Raw genomic sequence first — 24,514 nt, forward strand, 5'->3', positions numbered from 1 at the left:
AAGATTGTGAGAGAAGGGTATGCAGGAGGCCTGAGAGAGTGAGGAGTGCAGCACGGGGCAGCACTTCTGAGAAGGGTCTTAAAGAATCCAAGAGTAAGTACCCAGGTAGGCTCCAAGGATACATTTCAGGCAGAGAATACCTCGTGGATAAAGAGGAGTCTGGCGTGGCTGGCAGCTGGACTGTGTGGAACAGAACAGCAGAGTTGACGGTATCGTCTGAGTAATCTCAGGAGCCAGACTGTGAAGTCCATGCCACACCACAAAGTTTAGCAAGAATCTCTAACATGAGCCAGAGCAGCGGGTCTCAACAAGTGGTCTGCAAAACCTTCAGGGGCTCAGAGACCTCTTCAGGGCATCTGTGGGGTCAAAACTATTTTCACAGTAATCCTATGATGTCATTTACCCTTTTGCTGTGTTGACATTTGCACTGACAGGCCTTAGCACAAACCAACGCAGCGGTACCAAAGTGAACCAGCAGCTGCTATATTCTTCATAGTATGAAAAACAAAGAAGTATTTTCACACAGAATGTCCTTGATGAAGCTGTAGACATTATTAGTATCATTCAATTTCAAGCTTTAGATACTCATCTTTTTGATACTCTGTGCGACAAATGGGAAATAGACATAAAATACTTCTGTCATGGAGGTTATTACGGCTGTCTTGAGAAAAATCACCTGTGCAATTGTTTTAAGTTGTGAGCTGATGCAGACACTTTTGTCATGCAACAACATTTTTATTTGAAAGAAAGACTGGCAAACGAAGCATGGCTCTTCAGAACTTGCGTATTTTCCTGAAAATGAACAAAGTGAACCTGTTTCTCAAAAGAAGCAACTGGCAGTATTTATTGCTGATGATAACAGACTTGCAAGGGAAAATGAGATTTTTGAAAACCTGTATCTGCCACCGTGAACTTGCCAATTTACTAATACTTAAAGACATTTCAGATGAGATTGGTGGTGATGCTACCAAACATGATTTTCTGATTTGTAGAATGAAATGTTCAACATTTGGAAGAGTTGCATTATTCTGTGAATCAACATTTCCCAAATGACCAATGCATGATGTTAGAAAATCATGCATGGATAAAAAAATCCATTCAAAGTACAAGATAGACCAAGTGGCTTTTAATGCGCTAGAGTACAGAAAGTTCAGTGATATGATTTCACATTCCATACTACAGATAACTTCTCAGAACTTACCATTTGTCAATTCTCATATAGTATCAAAGAGGAATATCACAATTATCTGAGAAAACTATTAAAATATTCCTCCCTTTTCAAGCATATATCTGTGTTAGGCTGGATTTTCCCTATTGCAACAGTCTGAATGAATACGAGATATGAGAATCTGTTTTCTACTGAGCCAGAAGTTTGAGTAAAACAATGTCACTCTTCTAATTTTGTTTTTGCTTTGGAAAAGTTATTTTTCATGAAAATATGCTCTTTATGTTAACAAGCAGTGGGTTTACTATGTTACTGTGAATGAATTACATATTTTTAATGTATCAGTTTTAATTTCTAATATGGTAAATAACTGAAGATATAACTCATATAAACAAAATTTCTTTGGAATGCTCAATAATTTTTAAAGTATAAAGGAATCTTGAGACCAAAAAGTTCAAGAACTCCTGAGTTGTAAGGCAGAAAGAGATTAATGGTAAGGAAACCAAAGAGTCTAGGTGAGAAAAGATGAATATCTAACCCAGAAGTTTGAAGTGATAAGTTAAATTTGACTGAAAAAAATTTTTTTGATTTGTGCTAAGAAGAAGGAGTCTGGGATGAAAGCTTTCTAGCTTAAGAGACTGTATGCAGTATGGTGTTGGGAAAGGTGGACAGCCACATGTAAATCAATCAAGTTAGAACACACCCTCACATTACACACAAAAATACACTCAAAATGGCTTAAAGACTTAAATACAAGACATGACTCCATAAAACTCCTATAAGAGAACACAGGCAAAACATTCTCTGACATAAATCGTACCAATGGTTTCTCAGGTCAGTCTCCCAAGGCAATAGAAATGAAAGCAAAAATAAACAAATGGGACCTATTCAAACTTAGAAGCTTTTGTACAGCAAAGGAAACCATAAATGAAATGAAAAGACAACCTATGGACTGAGAGAAAATATTTGCAAATGATGCGACTGACAAGGGCTTAATTTCCAAAATATACAAACAGCCCATACAACTCAACAACAAAAAACAAACAACCCAATCAAAAAATGGGCAGAAGACCTGAACAGACATTTCTCCAAAGAAGACATACAGATGGCCAACAGGCACATGAAAACATGCTCAACATCACTAATTATTAGAGAAATGCAAATCAAAACTATAATGAGGTACCATCTTACACTGGTCAGAATGGCTATCATTAATCTACAAATAACAAATGCTGGAGAGGGTGTGGAGAAAAGGGAACCCTCCTACACTGATGGTGGGAATATAAACTAGGGCAGCCACTATGGAAAACAGTATGGAGTTCCTCAAAAAAACTAAAAATAAAGTTGCCATATGATCCAGCAATCCCACTCCTGGTCATGTATACGGACAAAACTGTACTTCGAAAAGATATATGCACCTCTATGTTCACAGCAGCACTATTCACAATAGCCAAGACATGGAAACAACCTAAATGTTCATCAAAAGATGAATAAAAAAGATCTCTCACACACACACACACACACACACACACACACACACACACACACACACACACAATGGAATACTAACTACTCGGCCATAAAAAAGAACGAAATAAATGCCATTCACAGCAACATGGATGGACCTAGGGATTATTATACTAAGTGATGTAACTCAGAAAGGGAACAACAAACTTCACATGATATCACTTATATGTGGAATCTAAAATACAACAAATGAACTCATCTGTGAAACAGAAATAGACTCACAGAGACACAGAGAACAGACTCATGAGACACAGAGAACAGACCTCTGGTTGCTGGGGTGGGGGGAGGGGTGGACTGGGAGGTTGGGGTTACATAGCAGATACGAGCTATTACACATAGAAGAGGTAAACAACAAGGTCCCACTGTACAGCACAGGGAACTGTATTCAATACCCTGGGATAAACCGCAATGGAAAATAAAATGGAAAAGAATTGTATATATACGTATAACTGAATCACTTTGCTGTACAGCAGAAATTAACACAACTCGGTAAATCAACTACACTTCAATAATATAAATTTTTTAAAAAAGAAAGAAAAATAGAGAGAGACTACATGAAAGCCAATGCCTTCAGTTTTATATATGTGAAGCGAGGCCCAAACAATTTCCTGATATTCTGAATGAAGCTGATGAATTAAGAGTAACTACAGCAGGAATGAAAAGCAGAGATGGTTTTCTGAAGGGCAAATAAAATTCTTTAGGAAAAGACTGTTTCCATGGTCTATGTGTGAATGAATTTAGCTGAAAGGCACTTTCTCATAGACCACATGGCCGACTGTGTCTCATTCTATTTTTGAAAGACTGAGGCAAATGACCAAGAGGTAAACTGACATGAGTAACTCTTTCATCCAAGTTTCTGGACTGCTTAGTAGGATCAGTGCCCACTGATGTACATCTTTATTACACAACAAATGATAGCCATAATGATACTCTTAAGCCATCAAGAAGAGGATAAATTTTGTTCAGCATTTAAGAAGCCAGTCAAATACATAGGCATTTTAGAAATATACTACAGCAAAGACTTCCAAATGGAAGCACCAGCACTTAAGGCTTTACCTCAAGCTATCTGAAAACTCTGCAATTTCAGAAAGATTCACTGTCAAAGCCTCCACAGAGTGCAAATGTTGCAATCTAATTATACGGCGGCTCTTCACTCCTGGGGCAGGTAATATGAGGAGCCACAAGGCACAATTCTAAGGAATGGAAGTTAAAGACACGGTCGAAGACTGCATATATTTTTCTCTTCCTGCCAGAGCTGAGTTCCCTCTGCTACTCCCTGTGGTCATCAGAGCATATATGCATTTGGGGGATGCGGGGTGGGGGGCGGGGGGGAGTTATATCCCTTTAAGAGGTCACCTTGTTAAAATGTTTAAAAATGTAAAATCAATGACGAGCATTTGTCAAGTGTCTTACTACTATTTCTTTATCAAAAAGAAGTTCCTAAAGAAACATTTGTTTTGTGAAAACAAGTGCCAATATTTAAAGTGCTGTCTATTACATTAAAGATGCCCCAGCGGTGCCTCTGCTTAGCAACAGCTGTTGAAATTTCCTGAGTAACTGTACATCTAAAAGTTAGACCCTTGCTTTTAAAAATATTTTGACAATTCCCACTTTCTACTTATTTAGATTTGTGCAATTATCTCCCTCCATTAGACTAAGTTAATTGGTTATGTGATAAAATCCTTTTCAGAAGAGAAATCGGCCAGCCTTCCTTCTTTTTTTAATATCTCATTTTATAATCTCATCTTCCCCAGTCTATGCTGGGGTGATAAACTGTAAGAACTTATACGAACAACTGCTAGAAGAATGAGACAACCTGGGTCTTTTCACAGCTGTTGCTGTTCCAGGCCTTTAGAGCTTGGTCAGTTGCAGATGCTGTAAGGAGGCTTATGTTTTGTTACCCTTCTGCTTTCTCAACCCCCACATTAAAGCTCTCCTTCATCCTCCCTTTCCTTTCTGCTACCTCCCTCCTTCTTGCTCCATGTTCCCACTAACCAGCCTTACGGAGGAAGGATCAAGGCAACTTTTCACATCAGTCGCTTTCAGGGCACCTTCATGTTTGTCCACTAATAAGTGGCTGGAATTAGGTAACCCATGGGGACTCTAAGTCTAAAAAAAAGAATAAAAATAACAAGATTGAGTCAAAACAATCACAACACAAGCATCACTTTCTGGAACTGGAATGAAAAAACTGGCTCCCTATTTTAAGGCCAGCAAGGCTGTCAACAGGGGAAAATCCCCTGAGTGAGACATTTCAGAACTCCACTTCATGCCTGATGTTATAAGGCCACCAAAAGTGAACAGAAGGGACACTGGTATGTATAGGCCTAAACAAGAGATGATTCTTGAAAGGGCATGCGTTATCTTGTTTTTACTTAAACAAAGAGCCATGCCAAGAGATAGACATGTGGCAATAAAGGTCCCCATGGGGAATAAAACAAAGATGAGAAAACTAAGCATTATTAGGCTCTGATGAGCTTTCCACCCCCAGCCCTCACCGGCTCCAGGGACAGCTGAAACAGGAGCTCCCAGTATGACACCAAAACCAAAGTGAGGAGGTAGAGACACATGGTCACTATGACACTGAGCAGCAGATGTCAATCATCTGTACTCAGCGTTTCCAGCATTTCTTAAGAACCTCCATTGGCTTTATCGAGCCTGGGGGGCTATGCAGGTGGAGTGTGCCAATGACAAACTCTCAAAGCCTACGGGACACAGCCTTTCGACTTATAAAGCAAACCTCAGAGCACTGTCCATATTATGTGCCAATCTTGAAACAGCATTTCTGCTCACAGCTTGCAAGGCGGGTTCAGCTGCAATAGCAAATGTATTAAAGTCCCACGTCAAGAAAGCCAGGATTTAAATCCTCTTCCTGAGTCAAGGAGGAAAGAACAGTCTCAAGTAAGGAGAAAAACAATTCAATGAGCTTGATGTGAAGCAGACACAGCATTAATGAGGGAGGAGGGCCAGAGCTCTATTTTCTTCCTCTAGATCATCCCATTAGGGAAACCTAATGACTCCTAGGAAGGAACACAGCCTATTGCGTTGTGTACAATGGTGATAGAGACAGGAACTGTTCCATGGCAAAACAATCACAACACAAGCATCACTTTCTGGGACTGGAATGAAAAGAGCTCCCTATTTTAAGGCCAGCAAGGCTGTCAACAGGGGAAAATCCCCTGGGTGAGACATTTCAGAACTCCACTTCATGCCTGATGTTATAATGCCACCAAAAGTGAACAGAAGGGACACTGGTATGTATAGGCCTAAACAAGAGAGGATTCCTTCCCTAAGTTCCCATGACTCAGATGCCAACTAGTGGTTCATTCCTTTATCTCTCCTAACAGAGCTTCTTGAGGGATGGGATGTATCTTTACTCATTTAACCCATCATGCACCCTCAGTTTCTATTATAATAGAATTTGTGTGTTCAACACACAAAACAGTAGGTGTCTGCAAATTAAAGGCTTGATTTGGTTTTGCAAATGCACAACAGTAAGTCCTGTAGGAAGGGAATACATTCTAACAGTATCATTTATCACTGGAATCTTTTGTTATAAATGTTTAAAAGTAAGGAACTCATGCATGGATATATATGTGCTCTCTCCATGCTTCCCCTGCTGACAAGTCAGTCTGTGGCTTCCCACAATGCCTGGCCTCACAGGGGTGGAATGAGAGAAAAATCTCCTGAGTCTCTTGGAATGGATGTCCTGTTGCCCACAAAGTGGAGGTCACACACTGCACGGGTTCTGGGGCTTCTTGTCATGCATCCCCCTCCAGACTGGTCCAGGCCCTGATCCAATCTCAAGAGGCCTGTAGCTGAGGCAGTGGCCCTGGCTCTTCTTTCTCCACCTCTGCCACTAGACCAGCATGGGAGGGAGAGGCCTGATGCCAACCCACTGCAACCCGATGCAACTCCTAGACCTCTCTGCCTAAAAGGAGCTTGGCTTGTAGATGATTCAATGGGGAAATGAATACAATAGAATTTGGGATGGCAAAATGAGGAAAGCTGGCAAAGAAATGAATCGATGATGTCAGAAACACAAGAGCCCACAAGCACATTTACGTAAGCTATTATTTTCATAGAAACAGAAAGATGAAGGGCACTGGAAAGGGGATCTTCCTCCCTTTCTGCTTTTCCCAGGGATGCTGGGTTACCTCCCCTAGTGGAGGACACGGCAAGCACAAGGCTCTTTCCTGTCTCACGCCATTCGTCTACCGTGGCATGGCCAGGAAGCATCATTAAACCCACCTGTAGTCCTAACCGACTCACACGGGCTCGTTTGTAACCAAAGACCCCCCTGCCTTGGTAAGTAACAAATTGCATTAAATTACAGAGAAGGCAACCCAGGAAAGGCACACATCAAAAGCAAGCTGCCGTGCTCTGGAAAGCAAAAAGCAACAAGAGGTGAGACTCTTACATCTGTCCACATTGCCCTGCACTGTGACCGGCATGAGGCCCCACCACAGGCCTCCAAGAATCCACGTGAGATGGCAATTTGCTGCAGGCAGTACTGCAGAGCTGACCAGGCAGCAGATGCCCGCAGCACAGGACTCAGTGTGCGGATTCAGCTGTGCCCTTCCCATGACTTCTCTCCACGTATGGGGATGGCATGAGGATTTCGTAAAACAGAAGAGGGTCACTGATAAGGAGAGGTGGTCCTATTTAAGTATTTCCCCAGCAGAGGAAGCACAGGCCTGGAGAGGTTTGCAGGGTGCCTCAGCTTACAGTGGGATACTAAGGAGATGACTTCAGTGAGATGAGGTGATCTCTCAAGTAGAGGTGGGCAGGCAGGGAGAGGCCGGCCCACAGCAAGGCTCCAGGGTTTGGGGTCCTGGGCCTGGCTCTGTGCTAACTAGCTAGCTGGGCAAACAAGGGCAGGCTGTTAGAGCACTGGAGCACTCTGGGCATAGACTGCAAACTACAGGGTATAGACTGCATGACAGAGACTACAGTTGCCGCCCTACACTAAGATTCTATAACAAGAACAACTTATTCTGGAAGACTTTGACTTCCGGTACTGGCAGAATCTGGAATACAAACAGAGAAGACCTTTCTTTTCTTTTATTTTTTTTAACAGCTTTATTGGAGTATAATAGCTTTACAATGGTGTGTTAGTTTCTGCTTTATAACAAAGTGAATCAGCTACATATATACATATATGCCCACACCTCTCCCCTTGAGTCTCCCTCCCTCCCTATCTATCCCAGCCCGCTAGGTGGTCACAAAACACGGAGCTCATCTCCCTGTGCTATGCGGCTGCTTCCCACTAGCTATCTATTTTATGTTTGGTAGTATATAATATATGTCCATGCCACTCGCTCACTTTGTCCCAGCTTACCCTTCCACCTTCCCGTGTCCTCAAGTCCATTCTCTAGTAGGTCTGCATCTTTATTCCCGTCTAACTCCTAGGTTCTTCATGACCTTTTTTTTTTTTTTAGATTCCATACATATGTGTTAGCATATGGTATTTCTTTTTCTCTTTCTGACTTACTTCACTCTGTATGACAGTCTCTAGGTCCATCCACCTCACTACAAATAACTCAGTTTCGTTCCCTTTTATGGCTGAGTAATATTCCATTGTATATATGTGCCACATCTTCTTTATCCATTCATCTGTTGATGGACATTTAGGTTGCTTCCGTGTCCTGGCTACTGTAAATATAGCTGCAATGAACATTTTGGTACATGACTCTTTTTGAATTATGGTTTTCTCAGGGTATATGCCCAGTAGTGGGATTGCTGGGTCATATGGTAGTTCTATTTGTAGTTTTTTAAGGAACCTCCATACTGTTCTCCATAGTGGCTGCATCAATTTACATTCCCACCAACAGTACAAGAGGGTTCCCTTTTCTCCACACCCTCTCCAGCATTTATTGTTTCTAGATTTTTTTGATGATGGCCATTCTGACCTGTGTGAAATGATATCTCACTGCAGTTTTGATTTGCATTTCTCTAATGATTAATGATGTTGAGCATTCTTTCATGTGTCTGTTGGCAATCTGCATATCTTCTTTGCAGAAATGTCTATGTAGGTCTTCTGCCCATTTTTGGACTGGGTTGTTTGTTTTTTTGTTATTGAGCTGCATGAGCTGCTTGTAAATTTTGGAGATGAATCCTTTGTCAGTTGCTTCATTTGCAAATATTTTCTCCCATTCTGAGGGTTGTCTTTTCATCTTGTTTACGGTTTCCTCGGCTGTGCAAAAGCTTTTATGTTTCATTAGGTCCCATTTGTTTATTTTTGTTTTTATTTCCATTTCTCTAGGAGGTGGGTCAAAAAGGATCTTGCTGTGATTTATGTCATAGAGTGTTCTGCCTATGTTTTCCTCTAAGAGTTTGAAGGTGTCTGGCCTTACATTTAGGTCTTTAATCCATTTTGAGTTTATTTTTATGTATGGTGTTAGGGAGTGTTCTAATTTCATTCTTTTACATGTAGCTGTCCAATTTTCCCAGCACCACTTACTGAAGAGGCTGTATTTTCTCCACTGTATATTCTTGCCTCCATTATCAAAGATAAGGTGACCATATGTGCATGGGTTTATCGCTGGGCTTTCTATCCTGTTCCATTGACCTATATTTCTGTTTCTGTGCCCGGACCATACTGTCTTGATTACTGTAGCTTTGTAGTATAGTCTGAAGTCAGGGAGCCTGATTCCTCCAGCTCCATTTTTCTTTCTCAAGATTGCTTTGGCTATTCGGCATCTTTTGTGTCTCCATACAAATTGTGAAATTTTTTTGTTCTAGTTCTGTGAAAAATGCCAGTGGTAGTTTGATAGGGATTGCATTAAATCTGTAGATTGCTTTGGGTAGTAGAGTCATTTTCACAATGTTGATTCTTCCAATCCAAGAACATGGTATATCTCTCCATCTATTTGTATCATCTTTAATTTCTTTCATCCATGTCTTATAGTTTTCTGCATACAGGTCTTTTGTCTCCTTTGGTAGGTTTATTCGTAGATATTTTAATTCTTTTTGTTGCAAAGGTAAATGGGAGTGTTTTCTTAATTTCACTTTCACATTTTTCATCATTAGTATAGAGTAATGCAAGAGATTTCTGTGCATTAATTTTGTATCCTGCTACTTTACCAAATTCATTGATTAGCTCTAGTAGTTTTCTGGTAGCATCTTTAGGAGTCTCTATGTATAGTATCATGTCACCTGCAAACAGTGACAGCTTTACTTCTTCTCTTCCGATTTGGATTCCTTTTATTTCTTTTTCTTCTCTGACTGCTGTGGCTAAAACTTCCAAAACTATGTTGAATAATAGTGGTGAGAATGGGCAACCTTGACTTGCTCCTGATCTTAGTGGAAATGCTTTCAGTGTTTCACCATTGAGGACGATGTTGGCTGCGGGTTTGTCATATATGGCCTTTATTATGTTGAGGAAAGTTCCCTCTATGCCTACTTTCTGCAGGGTTTTTATCATAAATGGGTGTTGAATTTTGTCAAAAGCTTTCTCTGCATCTATTGAGATGATCATATGGTTTTTCTCCTTCAATTTGTTAACATGGTTTATCACATTGATTGTTTTGCGTATATTGAAGAATCCTTGCATTCCTGGAATAAACCCCACTTGATCATGGTGTATGATGCTTTTAACGTGCTGTTGGATTCTGTTTGCTAGTATTTTGTTGAGGATTTTTGCATCTATGTTCATCAGTGATATTGGCCTGTAGTTTTCTTTCTTTGTGACATCCTTGTCTGCTTTTGGTATCAGAGTGATGGTGGCCTCGTAGAATGAGTTTGGGAGTGTTCCTCCCTCTGCTATATTTTGGAAGAGTTTGAGAAGGATAGGTATTAGCTCTTCTCTAAATGTTTGATAGAATTCGCCTGTGAAGCCCTCTGGTCCTGGGCTTTTGTTTGCTGGAAGATTTTTAATCACAGTTTCAATTTCAGTGCTTGTGATTGGTCTGTTTATATTCTCTATTTCTTCCTGGTTCAGTCTTGGAAGGTTGTGCATTTCCAAGAATTTGTCCATTTCTTCCAGGTTGTCCATTTTATTGGCATAGAGTTGCTTGCAGTAATCTCTCATGATCCTTTTTATTTCTGCAGTGTCAGTTGTTACTTTTCCTTTTTCATTTCTAATTCTATTGATTTGGGTCTTCTCCCTTTTTTTCTTGGTAAGTCTGGCTAATAGTTTATCAATTTTGTTTATGTTCTCAAAGAACCAGCCTTTAGTTTTATTGATCTTTGCTATCGTTTCCTTCATTTCTTTTTCATTTATTTCTGATCTGATCTTTCTCATTTCTTTCCTTCTGCTAACGTTGGGGGTTTTTTTGTTCTTCTTTCTCTAATTGCTTTAGGAGTAAGGTTAGGTTGTTTATTTGAGATGTTTCTTAAGGTAGGATTGTACTGCTATAAACTTCCCTCTTAGAATTGCTTTTGCTGTATCCCATAGGTTTTGGGTCATTATGTTTTCATTGTCATTTGTTTCTAGGTATTTTTTGATTTCCTCTTTGATTTCTTCAGTGATCTCTTGGTTATTAAGTAGTGTGTTGTTTAGCCTCCATGTGTTTGTATTTCTTACAGATTTTTTCCTGTAATTAATATCTAGTCTCATAGCGTTGTGGTTGGAAAAGATAGTTGATACGATTTCAATTTTCTTTAATTTACCAAGGCTTGATCTGTGACCCAAGATATGATCTATCCTGGAGAATGTTCCATGAGCACTTGAGAAGAATGTGTATTCTGTTGTTTTTGGATGGAATGTCCTATAAATATCAATTAAGTCCATCTTGTTTAATGTATCATTTAAAGCTTGTTTCCTTATTCATTTTCATCTTGGATGATCTGTCCATTGGTGAACGTGGGGTATTAAAGTCGCCTACTACGATTGTGTTACTGTCAATTTCCCGTTTTATGGCTGTTAGCATTTGCCTTATGTATTGTGGTGCTGTGTTGGATGCATAAATATTTACAACTGTTATATCTTCTTCTTGGATTAATCCCTTGATCATTATGTAGTGTCCTTCTTTGCCTCTCTCTTGTAATAGTCTTTGTTTTAAAGTCTATTTTGTCTGATATGAGAATTGCTCCTCCAGCTTTCCATTTTTTTTTTAATTTTAATTTTTTTTTTTTGCGGTACGTGGGCCTCTCACTGTTGTGGCCGCTCCCATTGTGGCCCTGGAGCACAGGCTCCAGAGGCGCAGGCTCAGCGGCCATGGCTCACGGGCCTAGCCGCTCTGCGGCATGTGGGATCTTCCTGGACCAGGGCATGAACCCGAGTTCCCTGCATCGGCAAGCGGACTCTCAACCACTGCGCCACCAGGGAAGCCCTCCAGCTTTCTTTTGATTTCCATTTGCATCTAATATCTTCTCACATCCCCTCACTTTCAGTCTGTATGTGTCCCTCGGTCTGAAGTGGGTCTCTTGCAGACAGCATATATACGGGCCTTGTTTTTGTATCCATTCAGCCAATCTATGTCTTTTGGTTGGAGCATTTAATCCATTTACATTTAAGGTAATTATCGATATGTATGTTCCTATTACCATTTTCTTAATTGTTTTGGGTTTATTATTGTAGGTCTTTTCCTTCTCTTGTGTTTCCTGTCTAGAGAAGTTCCTTTAGCATTTGTTGTAAAGCTGGTTTGGAGGTGCTGAATTCTCTTAGCATTGCTTTCTGGAATGGTTATAATTTCTCTGTCAAATCTGAATGAGATCCTTGCTGGGTAGAGTAATCTTGGTTGTAGGTTTTTCTCCTTCATCACTTTAAATATGTCCTGCCACTCCCTTCTGGCTTGCAGAGTTTCTGCTGAAAGATCAGCTGTTAACCTTATGGGGGTTACCTTATGCGTTATTTGTTGTTTTTCCCTTGCTGCTTTTAATACTTGTTCTTTGTACTTAATTTTTGATAGTTTGATTAATATGTGTCTTGGAGTGTTTCTCCTTGGATTTATCTTTTATGGGACTCTCTGTGCTTCCTGGACTTAATTAACTATTTCCTTTCCCATATTAGGGAAGTTTTCAACTATAATCTCTTTAAATATTATCTCAGTCCCTTTCTTTTTCTCTTCTTCTTCTGGAACCCCTATAATTCGAATGTTGGTGCATTTAATGTTGTCCCAGAGGTCTCTGAGACTGTCCTCAGTTCTGTTCATTCTTTTTTCTTTATTCTGCTCTGCAGTAGTTATTTCCACATTTTATCTTCCAGGTCACTTATCTGTTCTTCTGCCTCAGTTTTTCTGCTATTGATCCCATCTAGAGTATTTTTAATTTCATTTATTGTGTTGTTCATTGTTGTTTTTTTCATCTTTAGTTCTTCTAGGTCCTTGTTAAATGTTTCTTGCATTTTGTCTATTCTATTTCCAAGATTTGGGATCATCTTTACTATCATTATTCTGAATTCTTTTTCAGGTAGACTGCCTATTTCCTCCTCATTTGTTAGGTCTAGTGGGTTTTTATCTTGCTCCTTCATCTGCTGTGTGTTTTTCTGTCTTCTCATTTTGCTTATCTTACTGTGTTTGGGTTCTCCTTTTTGCAGGCTGCAGGTTCGTAGTTCCCGTTGTTTTTGGTGTCTGTCCCCAGTGGCTAAGGTTGGTTCAGTGGGTTGTGTAGGCTTCCTGGTGGAGGGGACTAGTGCCTGTGTTCTGGTGGATGAGGCTGGATCTTGTCTTTCTGGTGGGCAGGTCCATGTCTGGTGGTGTGTTTTGGGGTGTCTGTGGCCTTATGATTTTAGGAAGCCTCTGTGCTAATGGATGGGGTTTTGTTCCTGTCTTGCTAGTTGTTTGGCATGGGGTGTCTAGCACTGGAGCTTGCTGGTCATTGAGTGAAGCTGGGTCTTGGCGTTCAGATGGAGATCTCTGGGAGATGATTTCGCCGTTTGATATTACGTGGAGCTGGGAGGTCTCTTGTGGACCAGTGTCCTGAAGTTGGCTCCCCCACCTCAGTGGCACAGCCCTGATGGCTGGCTGGATCACCAAGAGCCTGTCCTCCACACGGCTTTCGCGCCACCCTAGTCTCGAAGCTCCCGCCCCTGTTCCTCAGGCCAGGACTGCATGGGAGCAGAAAAGAGCTTTAAATGGTCCCACTACGAATCTTATGATCCCATTCCATTTGTGCAAACAAACCAAAGGGGTGGTGAGGTATCTCCAACTCAAGTACCTTTTTCTACTGGTCTATCTTTCTTCAAGGAGACTCCGAGCAAGAAAGTAAGTCTTACTTTTTCACGATTTATCCCCCTCTCCATTTTTTTTTTTTTGTTGTTGTACTACTGCTTCAGGAAAGGAGTAGAGCAAAATTTCCCAGATGCTGTGATGCTCGAAAAGTATCTCATGTTCTATGTAGTAGAAGAAACACACACATGTGTATGTATACAGTAGTCCCCCCTCATCTGAGGTTTTAATTTCCATGATTTTAGTTACCTGTGCTCAACCATAGTCAGAAAATATTAAATGGAAAATTCCAGAAGTAAACAATTCATATGTTTTTAGTTGTGCACCATTCTGTGTAGCCTGACGTAATCTCGCATCATCTCTCTCTGCCCCACCTGGGACGTGAGTCGTTCCTTTGTCTGGCATATCCTGCCCATTAGTCACTTAGTAACTGTTTTGGTTATCAGACTGACTATGTCAGTACACAGTGTGGTGTTCAACTAACCCTTATTTTATTTAATAATGGTCCCAAATCACAGGAGTAGTGATGCTGGCATTTTGGATCTACCACAGATGTAAAGTGCATCTTTTAAGTGAAAGATGACAGTTCTAGACTTAATAGGGAAGGGGGGGAAAATCGTATGCTGAGGTTGCTAAGATCTATGGTAAGGAGGAATTTTCTGTGAAATTGTGAAAAAGGATAAAGAAAATAGTGCTATTTTTACCATAGCACCTCAAACTGCAAAAATTATGCGTACCGTGCGTGTTTAGTTAAGATGGAAAAGACATTACAGATTTAAGGTATTCTGAGAGAAAGATCACATTCACATAACTTTTATTACAGTATAGTTATAACTGTTCCATTTTATTATTATTGTTAATCTCTTACTGTGCCTAATTCATAAATTAAACTTTTTCACAGATATGTATGTATGTATATGAAAAAACAGTCTATATAGGATTTGGCACTATCCAAGGTTTCAGGCGTCTACAGGGGTCTGGGAACACATGCCCCGTGGATAAGGGGGGACTACTGTATATCTCGCATGAATGAAAGTTCCGAGTCAAATTTAGACATTCAAATAAACACTTTCCACAGTGTCCACTTTGGGGAGCTATACACTTAACCTAATTATTCTTGTTATAAGTACTTCAAACTGTTCCAGAAATCATCTTCTGCAACTACATTCAATACAAATCCAGGAACCAAACACAAAAAATCTATTTCATTCTTATACTTCGGTTCGACCCCAAATTCCAACTGCATAATGACTAGGCTTTCAAAACTCTTAAATACATTTCAATTCTAATGACTCAGGACAGAATGCCAACTGCTACAGAGATAAGGAAGATCAATATAAAAAATATTTGGCTTACTGTGACTTCTGAGTAAGACTTAAACTCAAAGATATTTTAATTGTGCTCCTAAGAGTATTTTCTGTTCTGAACTTTATGGAAAGTATCTTCATTATCAACTAACTTTCTATTGAAGACTACACACGTGGCAATGACTTAAGACCATGTCACAATTCTTCGGTTCCACAAGGAGGGATGGGGCTTTGGGGGTTCTCAGAATGGAAGCAAAATGGCTATATCACTGCATGAAAGAGGCAAGGAGGGAATGCAGATTTATACTGGCTGAATGGAAATATTTAAACAGAGGTACTACTCTTTTTAATTCCTACATGGTTCACATATTACCAAATACTTCCATTCTTTATGCTTCTTTTGGTAAATGTTACTTTTCAGTTTCCTAAACTGAAATTGGGGCATTTCTGGCAATTCTTGGATCTTTGAAGGGCCAAGTACATTGTGAAAGCAATAAAGAACTATAAAGCTGGAGAGCACACCAAAGGTTCCCTGAACCTATCCCTACTTTCTAATGAATATTTATACCATGTGTGTTACAACAAGGTTATCACCAAGGAAACATCACTACATTTCAGACAAGCACTTCTCAGGAAGAATTCATCTCTCTGTGAACTTCTAGAGCACCTTAAAGGCACCTATGGCATATCTCACATACTGCAGCCACAGACTGTGATTATGCCTGTATGTGCTTTCTTTATTTAACTAAACTGGGGACAAAGACAATATCTAACCTCTTTTTTACTTCCCTACATATTTGATGCAATACCTTGAGAGGGAAAGGTATTCATTTAAAGTTTACTAAATGAATGAATAAAGGAAATCAAAGCCACAGACTACATCACGAAGTTGAGCAGCCTAATGGGCCCAAAATATCAGAAATCAGTACCCCTGAAACCTTTTCTGGATAAACAATTCCATATACAGCGTGCACCTTTACTCTTATGGTGGCCAACCAGCAAGGCATCTTCTTAAAATACACAATCAAAATCTGAGAAATCTATAAATGTCCCAATTATGTGCATCACTGAGAAGGACCTAAGCCTTTCTCCACAGATCAAATGATATTTTTCTTTTAGTTTTTCTACTATGGAAGCTTCTTCTCTTAAGAGGGGAAAACAAGTAGCCATAAAGTCATGTTTATGTCAGTAAGATGAACATAGAACTTGGGGTCAGAAGCAATACACTAGTTTTTCTGAGAGGTCGCCCAGTGGGGGCCCTTCCAAGTCTACTGGCAGAAATAACGGTTACACCCAAGCCTGAGTTTCTGACATGGAATGTACATATCTTCACCCCCACAAAAGACAATCCTCCTTTAAAATGAAACTTGGGAAGCCACTTGAGGTAAACAGTGTAAAAATAATACACCATTCCTTAGAAACGTCCCTCCTCCCAGGGGGTATATAGGAACTTAGAGAGGAGAATTTACCATTTATCTAGCTGAAATATATCTATTCATAAGCCACCCTGAGTTTGCCTATATATTTTAACACTTACCAGACTGTATCTTATTGGTTTAGTAATTGTCTCTTCCCACTGGAATATGAATTTGAATGTGGAGACAGGCTTATTTTCATTTCAGCATTTCTAAGGTCTAGCACAGAGTTCAAGAACATTTGTTGAATGAAGTTCTGAATAAATCAGTGCACCTTCACAGTAAACACAAACTGACATGGTAATTTAAATAAGTAACACTATGGCCTGATACAGTTGGTAACTTCTTCCAAGATCATTTTAACCATCACCTATTTAAAATCATTCATCCATAGAGTCTTAAGAGTGGGTCTGATAATTCTGAGTTAGTTTAAAATGAGATTAGAGTTACACCCTACTGCTTATAAAACGTCTAGTACATGCTGGACACTATACTAACTCTAGTTAGTACAAATAACTCTTGCAGTTGGCATCATTATCCCAAATTTATAGATGAGGAAACTGAGCCTCTAAACAAATGGATCAAAGTGGCAGATCAAGGGCCAGAATTGGGATTAAAACTGTGGTTTACTGGGCTCCATAATCTTTCCACTGTGCTTGGCTACTAACCTTGGCTGTCAATATAATGAGATAAGAATGAACAAAAGTGAGATGAGGAGTGTAACAAATGGGCCAAAAGAGTGATAAGAATCACATTTGGTTCTTTTGTCCCAACAGGCGGGGGCAGAAAAGGCACACATGCCTCCTCCAAAATGCACACATGACCTATGATTAAGCAGTTCTATGAGAGAAAGAAGTGGATTATTAATCAAAGTAAGACTGTAGAGCAAAACACCCTGGAAAATGTTCAAAGAAAAAGTGATCAGTAAGAACTGGCCATTAAAGGAAGTGTGATTTTAAAATGTCCTTCGCGGTTGCCCTTTTACTCCAATACAGTAAGATATACACCCCAACATTCATGGACTTATTCCTATCATTTTAGAATCACACACTGGTTAAAAATTAAGAACCTGAAGAAACATTAGAGATTACCTAACCATTATACAAGTGGGAAGATGGAGATCAGAGAAATTAAATAATTTCCTCAAGGTCACTGAAAAATGTATAGCTATATACAATGGTATACTACTACTCAGCCATAAAAAAGAATGGATTTTTGCCATTTGCAATAATATGGATGAACTTGGAAGATATTACGCTAAGTGAAGTAAGTCCAACAGAGAAAGACAAATACTGTATGATATCGCTTATATGTGGAATCTAAGAAAATAAAACCAACTAGTGAATATAACAAAACAGAAAGAGACTCACAGATAAAAAGAACAAACTAGTGGTCACCAGTGGGTAGAAAGAAGGAGGGAGGGGCAAGATAGGGTCAGGGGATTAAGAGGGACAAACTACTATGTATAAAATAAATAAGTTACAAGGATATATTATACAACAGAGGGAATATAGCCAATATTTTTTAGTAATTATAAATGGAACATAACCTTTAAAAATTGTGAATCACTGCTAAACAGCTGAAACATATAATATTGTGCATCATCTATGCCTCAGTTTTTTAAAAAAAGGAAAAAATGTATAGTTAGATCATTAAATTATACTCTTACATATATTATTTACAGATATTTTTACATTAAGGATGTAGTTTTTCCACTTATGGCTTTGTGATCTGGGGCTCTTTAAGGCACTTCTTTTTTGCAACTATCTTCTCTAGAAGAACACTTGGAGAATTTCTTGTTAACCCCATTTCAGAAGAGACATCCAGAGTATCTCCAAAAATTCTGTATGAAAAAGCTGAGGAGTATGTTTCCCTGTGACTGAAGCTAGCTCTAGATTTGGACCCAAAAAGGATAATTGGCAGCGGGGGGTGGGTGCAGTGCTAGTTCTCTTACATGCCAAATATACGCAGAGAAGACTTACTGGCGACATGAAGAGGCCACTTTGCTTTTTCCTAGATGACACGTATACCACAAAACTATATATATGTAAATATGATAGCAGAGACATTTTTAAAAAGACCTTTTTTAAAATTGAAAACTGTTAAATAAGAGGGTAGGATGTATGAGTCATTTTGAATATCAGTGCTACGACCAGTCCAGTTAGTTACCAGATAGCCTGAGAGCTGCCATATGTTCCTATGGCAGGTGTGCATGAAGGGTGTGAAAAGCCACACAAAACGAAAACTTTTTTGAAGAGATTCCTGGACTAGGGATGGAAATGCAAGCTCGCCCCCTTGAGACAAGAGGAAGGAAACACAGAAAATAATCAAACTACAGGGAGAATTCAAGATTTTAACCAGAAATAGTCCAACACTGCCCTTACCACAACCTTGAAGAAACAAATATTAATATTGTTGTAAAAATAACTAAGAATGGAAATTCAGTTAATTTAACGTTTGGCTGTGTCGGGTTTTTTTAAAATAAATTTATTTATTTATCTGTTTATTTTTGGCAGCGCTGGGTCCTCGTTGCTGCACGCAGGCTTTCTCTAGTTGGCGGCGAGCGGGGACTACTGTTCATTGGGGTGCGCAGGCTTCTCATTGCAGTGGCTTCTCTTGTTGTGGAGCATGGGCTCTAGGTGCTCGCGCTTCAGTAGTCGTGGCTTGCGGGCTCTAGAGCACAGACTCAGTAGTCGTGGCGCTGAGGTTTAGTTGCTCTGCGGCATGTGGGATCTTCCCGGACCAGGGCTCGAACCCGTGTCGCCTGCACTGGCAAGCGGATTCTTAACCACTGTGCCAACAGGGAAGCCCTATGTAGTTATTTTTTTTAAAAGGGAGCATGGTTCTGATTGGGGAGTGTGTGTTAAATGAAGAGTAGACTTTCCCAGTAACCTAATACTCAACATATGGGATTTTATAGTTGTGCTTGAACATATTTGTTCTTGAGTGTTTGGCTGCTAGGACCATGGGCATCCTGACAAGATATACCTGGCTTATTGAATTAACTCCTCCATATGGCTAATGAGCTTCTGCAATGATCATCTGGAAAAGGAACTATTACAGAAATACCTTAATGAACAGATACCCCAGGGAAGCAAGCTCCTTCCTAATGAACTTGGCCACGTGTTGAAAAGATTCACAGAGGACATGGAGTATGCTGGTTTGCAGCACTGGGTCAGGGAAGTAGGAGTCAGAATTCCTTCCTGGTCACCATGGAGCATATTCTCAAGGTGAATGGTCCCAGAAAGCTTTCTGTTCTGGACTCAAGTATTGAATGTCACCTCTACACCCAGTCATATCATTCTTTAGGAAATAAATGGCAGGATTGGAAAATATTAGTAATTGTACATCAAAAGCAAACTCTCTGGACAAATACCATCTTGATGGTACTTAGCTACAGCTAAACAAATTATAATGAGAACATGAGACTTATTTTAAAGTGAATCAGCTTAGATCCTAAAACAGCCAAAGGAATTTCTCCAACTATCACTGAAAGCACGAGGGTATAATGCAATGGTTTTAGAATCTTAGGGTGTGTATGCATCATTCAGGGGTACTTGTTTAAAATGCAAAAACCCATCCAAGTGAACTGAATTCCCCAGAAGTATACCCTCAGGATGACTTTTCTGGAAACCACAGTATAGCAGAGACATTACGGACACAGAAATGAGGTTCTAGTCTAGCATACAGAATTAACTAGCTGTAAAATGAGGCAAGTTGCTTAACTTTCCAGAAATCATTTTTTTCCTCCTATAAAGCAAAGGTATTAGACTTCAGATAATCTTTAAGCTTCACTCAAATTCTAAGGGTCTCAGAAGTAAAACAAGCACCATGTCTCCCAACTTAAATTAACATTTGATGCTATTCCTGAAGCTTTTATAACAATGTTCAAGAAGCAGAACCTGAGGCTTGATTGTTTTAGGAACCACAATATGCCACCGGTTACTTAAATTACTTAAATTAAAAAGGATATTGGAATCTAAAGTTATAAAACTAATTAATAATAATAATGCTAAGTGGTACTTACTGCATGTCAGGCTCTAAGTACTTGATATATATTAACTCACTGAGGGGAAAAAAAGAGGACTACAAGAGGTAATCTGAGAACCTTGAAACCAGGAATGTATATAAGAAGGGATAATGTTGAATATTAAATTGTAACTAGTATTAAGGCTTTGGCAATACTTAATAACAACCATGACTACTAAATGCTGATGAGGGCTTCCCTGGTGGCGCAGTGGTTGAGAGTCTGCCTGCCGACGCAGGGGACGTGGGTTCGAGCCCCAGTCCGGAAAGATCCCACATGCCGTGGAGCGACTGGGCCCGTGAGCTATGGCCGCTGAGCCTGCGCGTCCGGAGCCTGTGCTCCGCAACGGGAGAGGCCACAACAGTGAGAGGCCTGCTTACCACAAAAAAAAAAGAAAGAAAAATGCTGATGAAATGACTAATGGGAATGGACCATATTGTGTATAAAACCTGGCCTCTGGAATTGTGAACAGTTTTCGATTCAGTGAAGAAATATCCGTTAGGACCACATATCATGTATTGAGACACCTGTAGCATTTAACACACGCATGCGTTTTCTCTGAGGATATAAGCAAGCACTATTCTTGATACTGCCTAATTCCTTTATGAACCTATGCTTTAGGTTTTCAAGACAGTAGCAAAGCGTAAGATACACAGTTTTTTCCCGTTTTACATTTGGAAGAGGATGATTCAGTGAAACAATGAGTCAATGAAGCAATGACTGGCTTCTTCCCAAGGCCAGCAAAGAGACTGACCATGTGTCTGAAAGATCGAATTAAATAATGCTAAACAAATGCCACTCCACCCTCGACTACAATCACAAGCTCAAGCAACCCTTTACAGACTGCAAACCCAGACTCCAGAAGGTTAAGGCTAGAAGACGAATAGAGTAAGGAAGCTGAGCCCTGGAGAGACTAAGTCAAAAAGCAAATTCAGGAGAAACACAGAATCGGAACTCTCCACCTTCCTATGTGCAGGTTAGTAACCAGAGCTTTCACGGCAAGATGAAACAATTTAGAAAAGAAAAAAATTCTACTTGCTTTCTCTTTCTTTTCATCCACTGAAGCACAAGTATCCTCTAGGTCAGGAGCCCACAAACTACCACCACTAGGCCACCGCTTGTTTTTGTACAGCCCGTAAAAAAACACCCTGAGTAGATTTTACATTTCTTAATGATTGAAAAAAATTCAAAAAATTAAATTACTTCATGATATGAAATTCAAATTTCTATAAAGTTTTATTGGAACACAGTCACACTCTTGTTTACAGGCAGCCTGTGGCTGCTTTCACACTATAACATCAAAGTTGATCAGTTGTTACAGAAACTGTAGTCCCACATACCCTAAAATATTTACTCTCTGTCCTTTACCAAAAACGTTTGGGAACTTCTCAATGAATATAGCATGTGGAAAGTTAAATGGGATAAAAAGAGAAAATGGGGCATTGGAAAGATCAAATTGTGTGTCCATGCTTTCTCCTTTCAATCCATAGCAAGTAAGGCAAGGCTGGCAGAGCAACAGGGAGGGGAGGTCAGTGGTCAGATTTCACGTCACTTTGAGAACGCCGTGAACACAAAACCCTCCACTGTGTAGACCTGAAAATCCTCATAAACTAAAAATTCCATTAACGTATGCTTTCTCTAACTACGCTAAGTGAAGGCAGACACAAAGCACAGATAACCCCTAGCAACAGACAAATTACATGATCCTCACATATTGATGCTCCTTAGAATATACCCACAGTCACAGAGCCTGGGGTTAAGAGGCAGGGAGGAAAGCACCCCACTGGGCAAGTCCTAGGTTAGAACCAAACTACAAGCTCCCATTCTAGCAGGCTCTGACCTTGAGCTAGCCGTGTGACTCTCTGAGGGTGTAATTCTTTTATCTGTAAAATGAGGCTTGATGACCAACCAGAGGAATATTACCTATCTCAACTCCTAAAACTGGAGGAAAAATGAGAAGAGGAAAGAGACGAGGAGAGGAGGTACTTTCTTTTAAAAATACAGTGTTTTGTTTTCTTTTTTATAGTAGTCAAGATACTGTCAGGACAGAGATATCCTCATGGGAAAGCAAAAGGTCTATGGCCAAGCATCAGGCTGCACTCCAGAACACTAATTAGCAAGACTTCAGATGGAAGACTAAGAAACAGAGGCATTTGAATTCAAGGATGTGAGTTTGTTCCTTTCCATTTTTAGGGGCTCCTGGAAACAAAGACACATGTACCCATGCAGGGTGTGTGCTCTTTTCTTTCCCCAGGGGCAAAAGCAATATTTGTCTGTATAGTGCCTGCTGTACAAGTAGCCAACCAGGCATTAGTCATGGATACTATCTGTAATAAGGGGTGGGTGAAAACAGTCAGCACCTCCCTACCACTGTACTCCAAAAAAATGAAGCTTGTTTATCACAGTCCATACACTTGAAACATTTTGGGAGGGTATAGTTCTGTTTATGTACTGGGGTAACTTTATGAAAAAATACTTAGCCCTCTGAAGAGCAAACACAGTGCACCCTCAAGTCTAGACAAGGAAGGTTCATTGTCCGACAGGCAATATGATTTAGGCCAGTAACTCGATTTTTCAGCTTCCAAAAGGTGTTCTTTTTTTTAAGACAAGTGTGGAATCTAAAGCTTAGAACCCTGTTTCTCTCAACAAGTTTAAGTTCTCTGTTTTACAAGTTAATAGCTTTAAACAAGAAGAACAATAATCTCAAGACCCTGAAGAAAACCATTTCTGAAAACTTAGTTAAGTATTAAATATAAAATTACCATATGGGTCAGCACACCCATTACTAAGTATATGAAAACATATGTCCACACAAACTTATACACAAATGTTCAGAGCAGTTATTATTCACAATAGCGAAAAAGTAGAAATAATCCAAATGCACAACATGTAGTATATCCATACAACAGGATATTACTTGGCAATAAAAAGAAATGAAATACTGATCAATGTTACAACATGGATGAACCTTGAAACATTACACTAAGTGAAAGAAACCAGTCACCGAAGGCCACATATTCTATAATTGCATTTATATGAAGTTCCGGAACGGGCAAACCCATAGAGACAGAAAGGAGATTAGTGACCGTTAGCTGAGGAGGGTGGTAGTGAACTGCTAATGAACATGGGGTTTCTTTTCAGCATGATGACAACGTTACAAAATTAGACGGCAGTGACAGTTTTAAGACTTTGTAAATATATTAAAAACTACTAAGCTGCGCACTTTACTTGAATGAGTGAATTTTACGGTTATGTGAACTATGTCTCAATAGAGCTATTATGAAAACCTAGTGAATTTTTTTTCCATCATTAAAAATGACATACTTCATATTTTAGTCAGTATTGAGCTTTAAGTTAAAATCTCATTTTTGCTATCAGTTTCTATATAAAGAAAGAAGAGTCAGGTTTAAGAAGGGTTAATAGATCCCTTTTTCTGGTAATTCCCATCTTGTGACATGTTAAACCTCATGACAAATTGGAAAGTCTTGTGCTCACAGGAAAAGCATTTTTCATTATTATCTCCAAGGGATCCCTGCAGGAGGGTCCATTCTAAAACTATGCTATGCAAAAGCTTCACTGCAACATGTCCACATTTGTATATGAGGGAACAAGGGAGAAAGGGAAAAAAATCCTACTGTGAATCAAAAAAAATCCCCCAAGCAAGGCCATAAATCAGACACAACAGAGCAGCCTAAACACACTTTGTGCTCATACAGACTTACCGCCTGGGTCTTCGGGCCTTGTTTCACCTCCGGCGTAGAAGCTACGTTTCCTACAGCCACCTCTTCAGAAACTGAACTCTCCTTGGTATTACTCAGAAAATCCATTTCATCTTCAGCTTTTGTGTCTGGCATTTCTGAAGAGAACAAGGTGGTTACAAAGTACATTTGGAAAAATTGATTCCTGGGCCTTACTATTTACACAACATGCTCCAGGTTTCATGTGTTTTGTTTGCCTTTCCC

At 39.7% G+C, this 24,514-nt stretch overlaps 1 protein-coding gene across 9 annotated transcripts in view; it reads right to left on the reverse strand.

The window, feature by feature from the left end:
• The window catches only part of AKAP13 (A-kinase anchoring protein 13), a 337,951-nt gene that overhangs the window by 125,436 nt on the left and 188,001 nt on the right, over positions 1 to 24,514 (reverse strand). For all 9 annotated transcript variants that reach the window (XM_060005469.1, XM_060005473.1, XM_060005472.1 and 6 more), the window contains one exon: positions 24,275 to 24,408. In XM_060005469.1, coding sequence (XP_059861452.1) covers positions 24,275 to 24,408 — 134 coding nt within the window. The remainder of the gene's footprint in view (positions 1 to 24,274; positions 24,409 to 24,514) is intronic.

The sequence above is a fragment of the Delphinus delphis genome, chromosome 2, assembly GCF_949987515.2.
Source record: "Delphinus delphis chromosome 2, mDelDel1.2, whole genome shotgun sequence".
In the NCBI taxonomy this organism is placed as follows: Eukaryota; Metazoa; Chordata; class Mammalia; order Artiodactyla; family Delphinidae; genus Delphinus; species Delphinus delphis.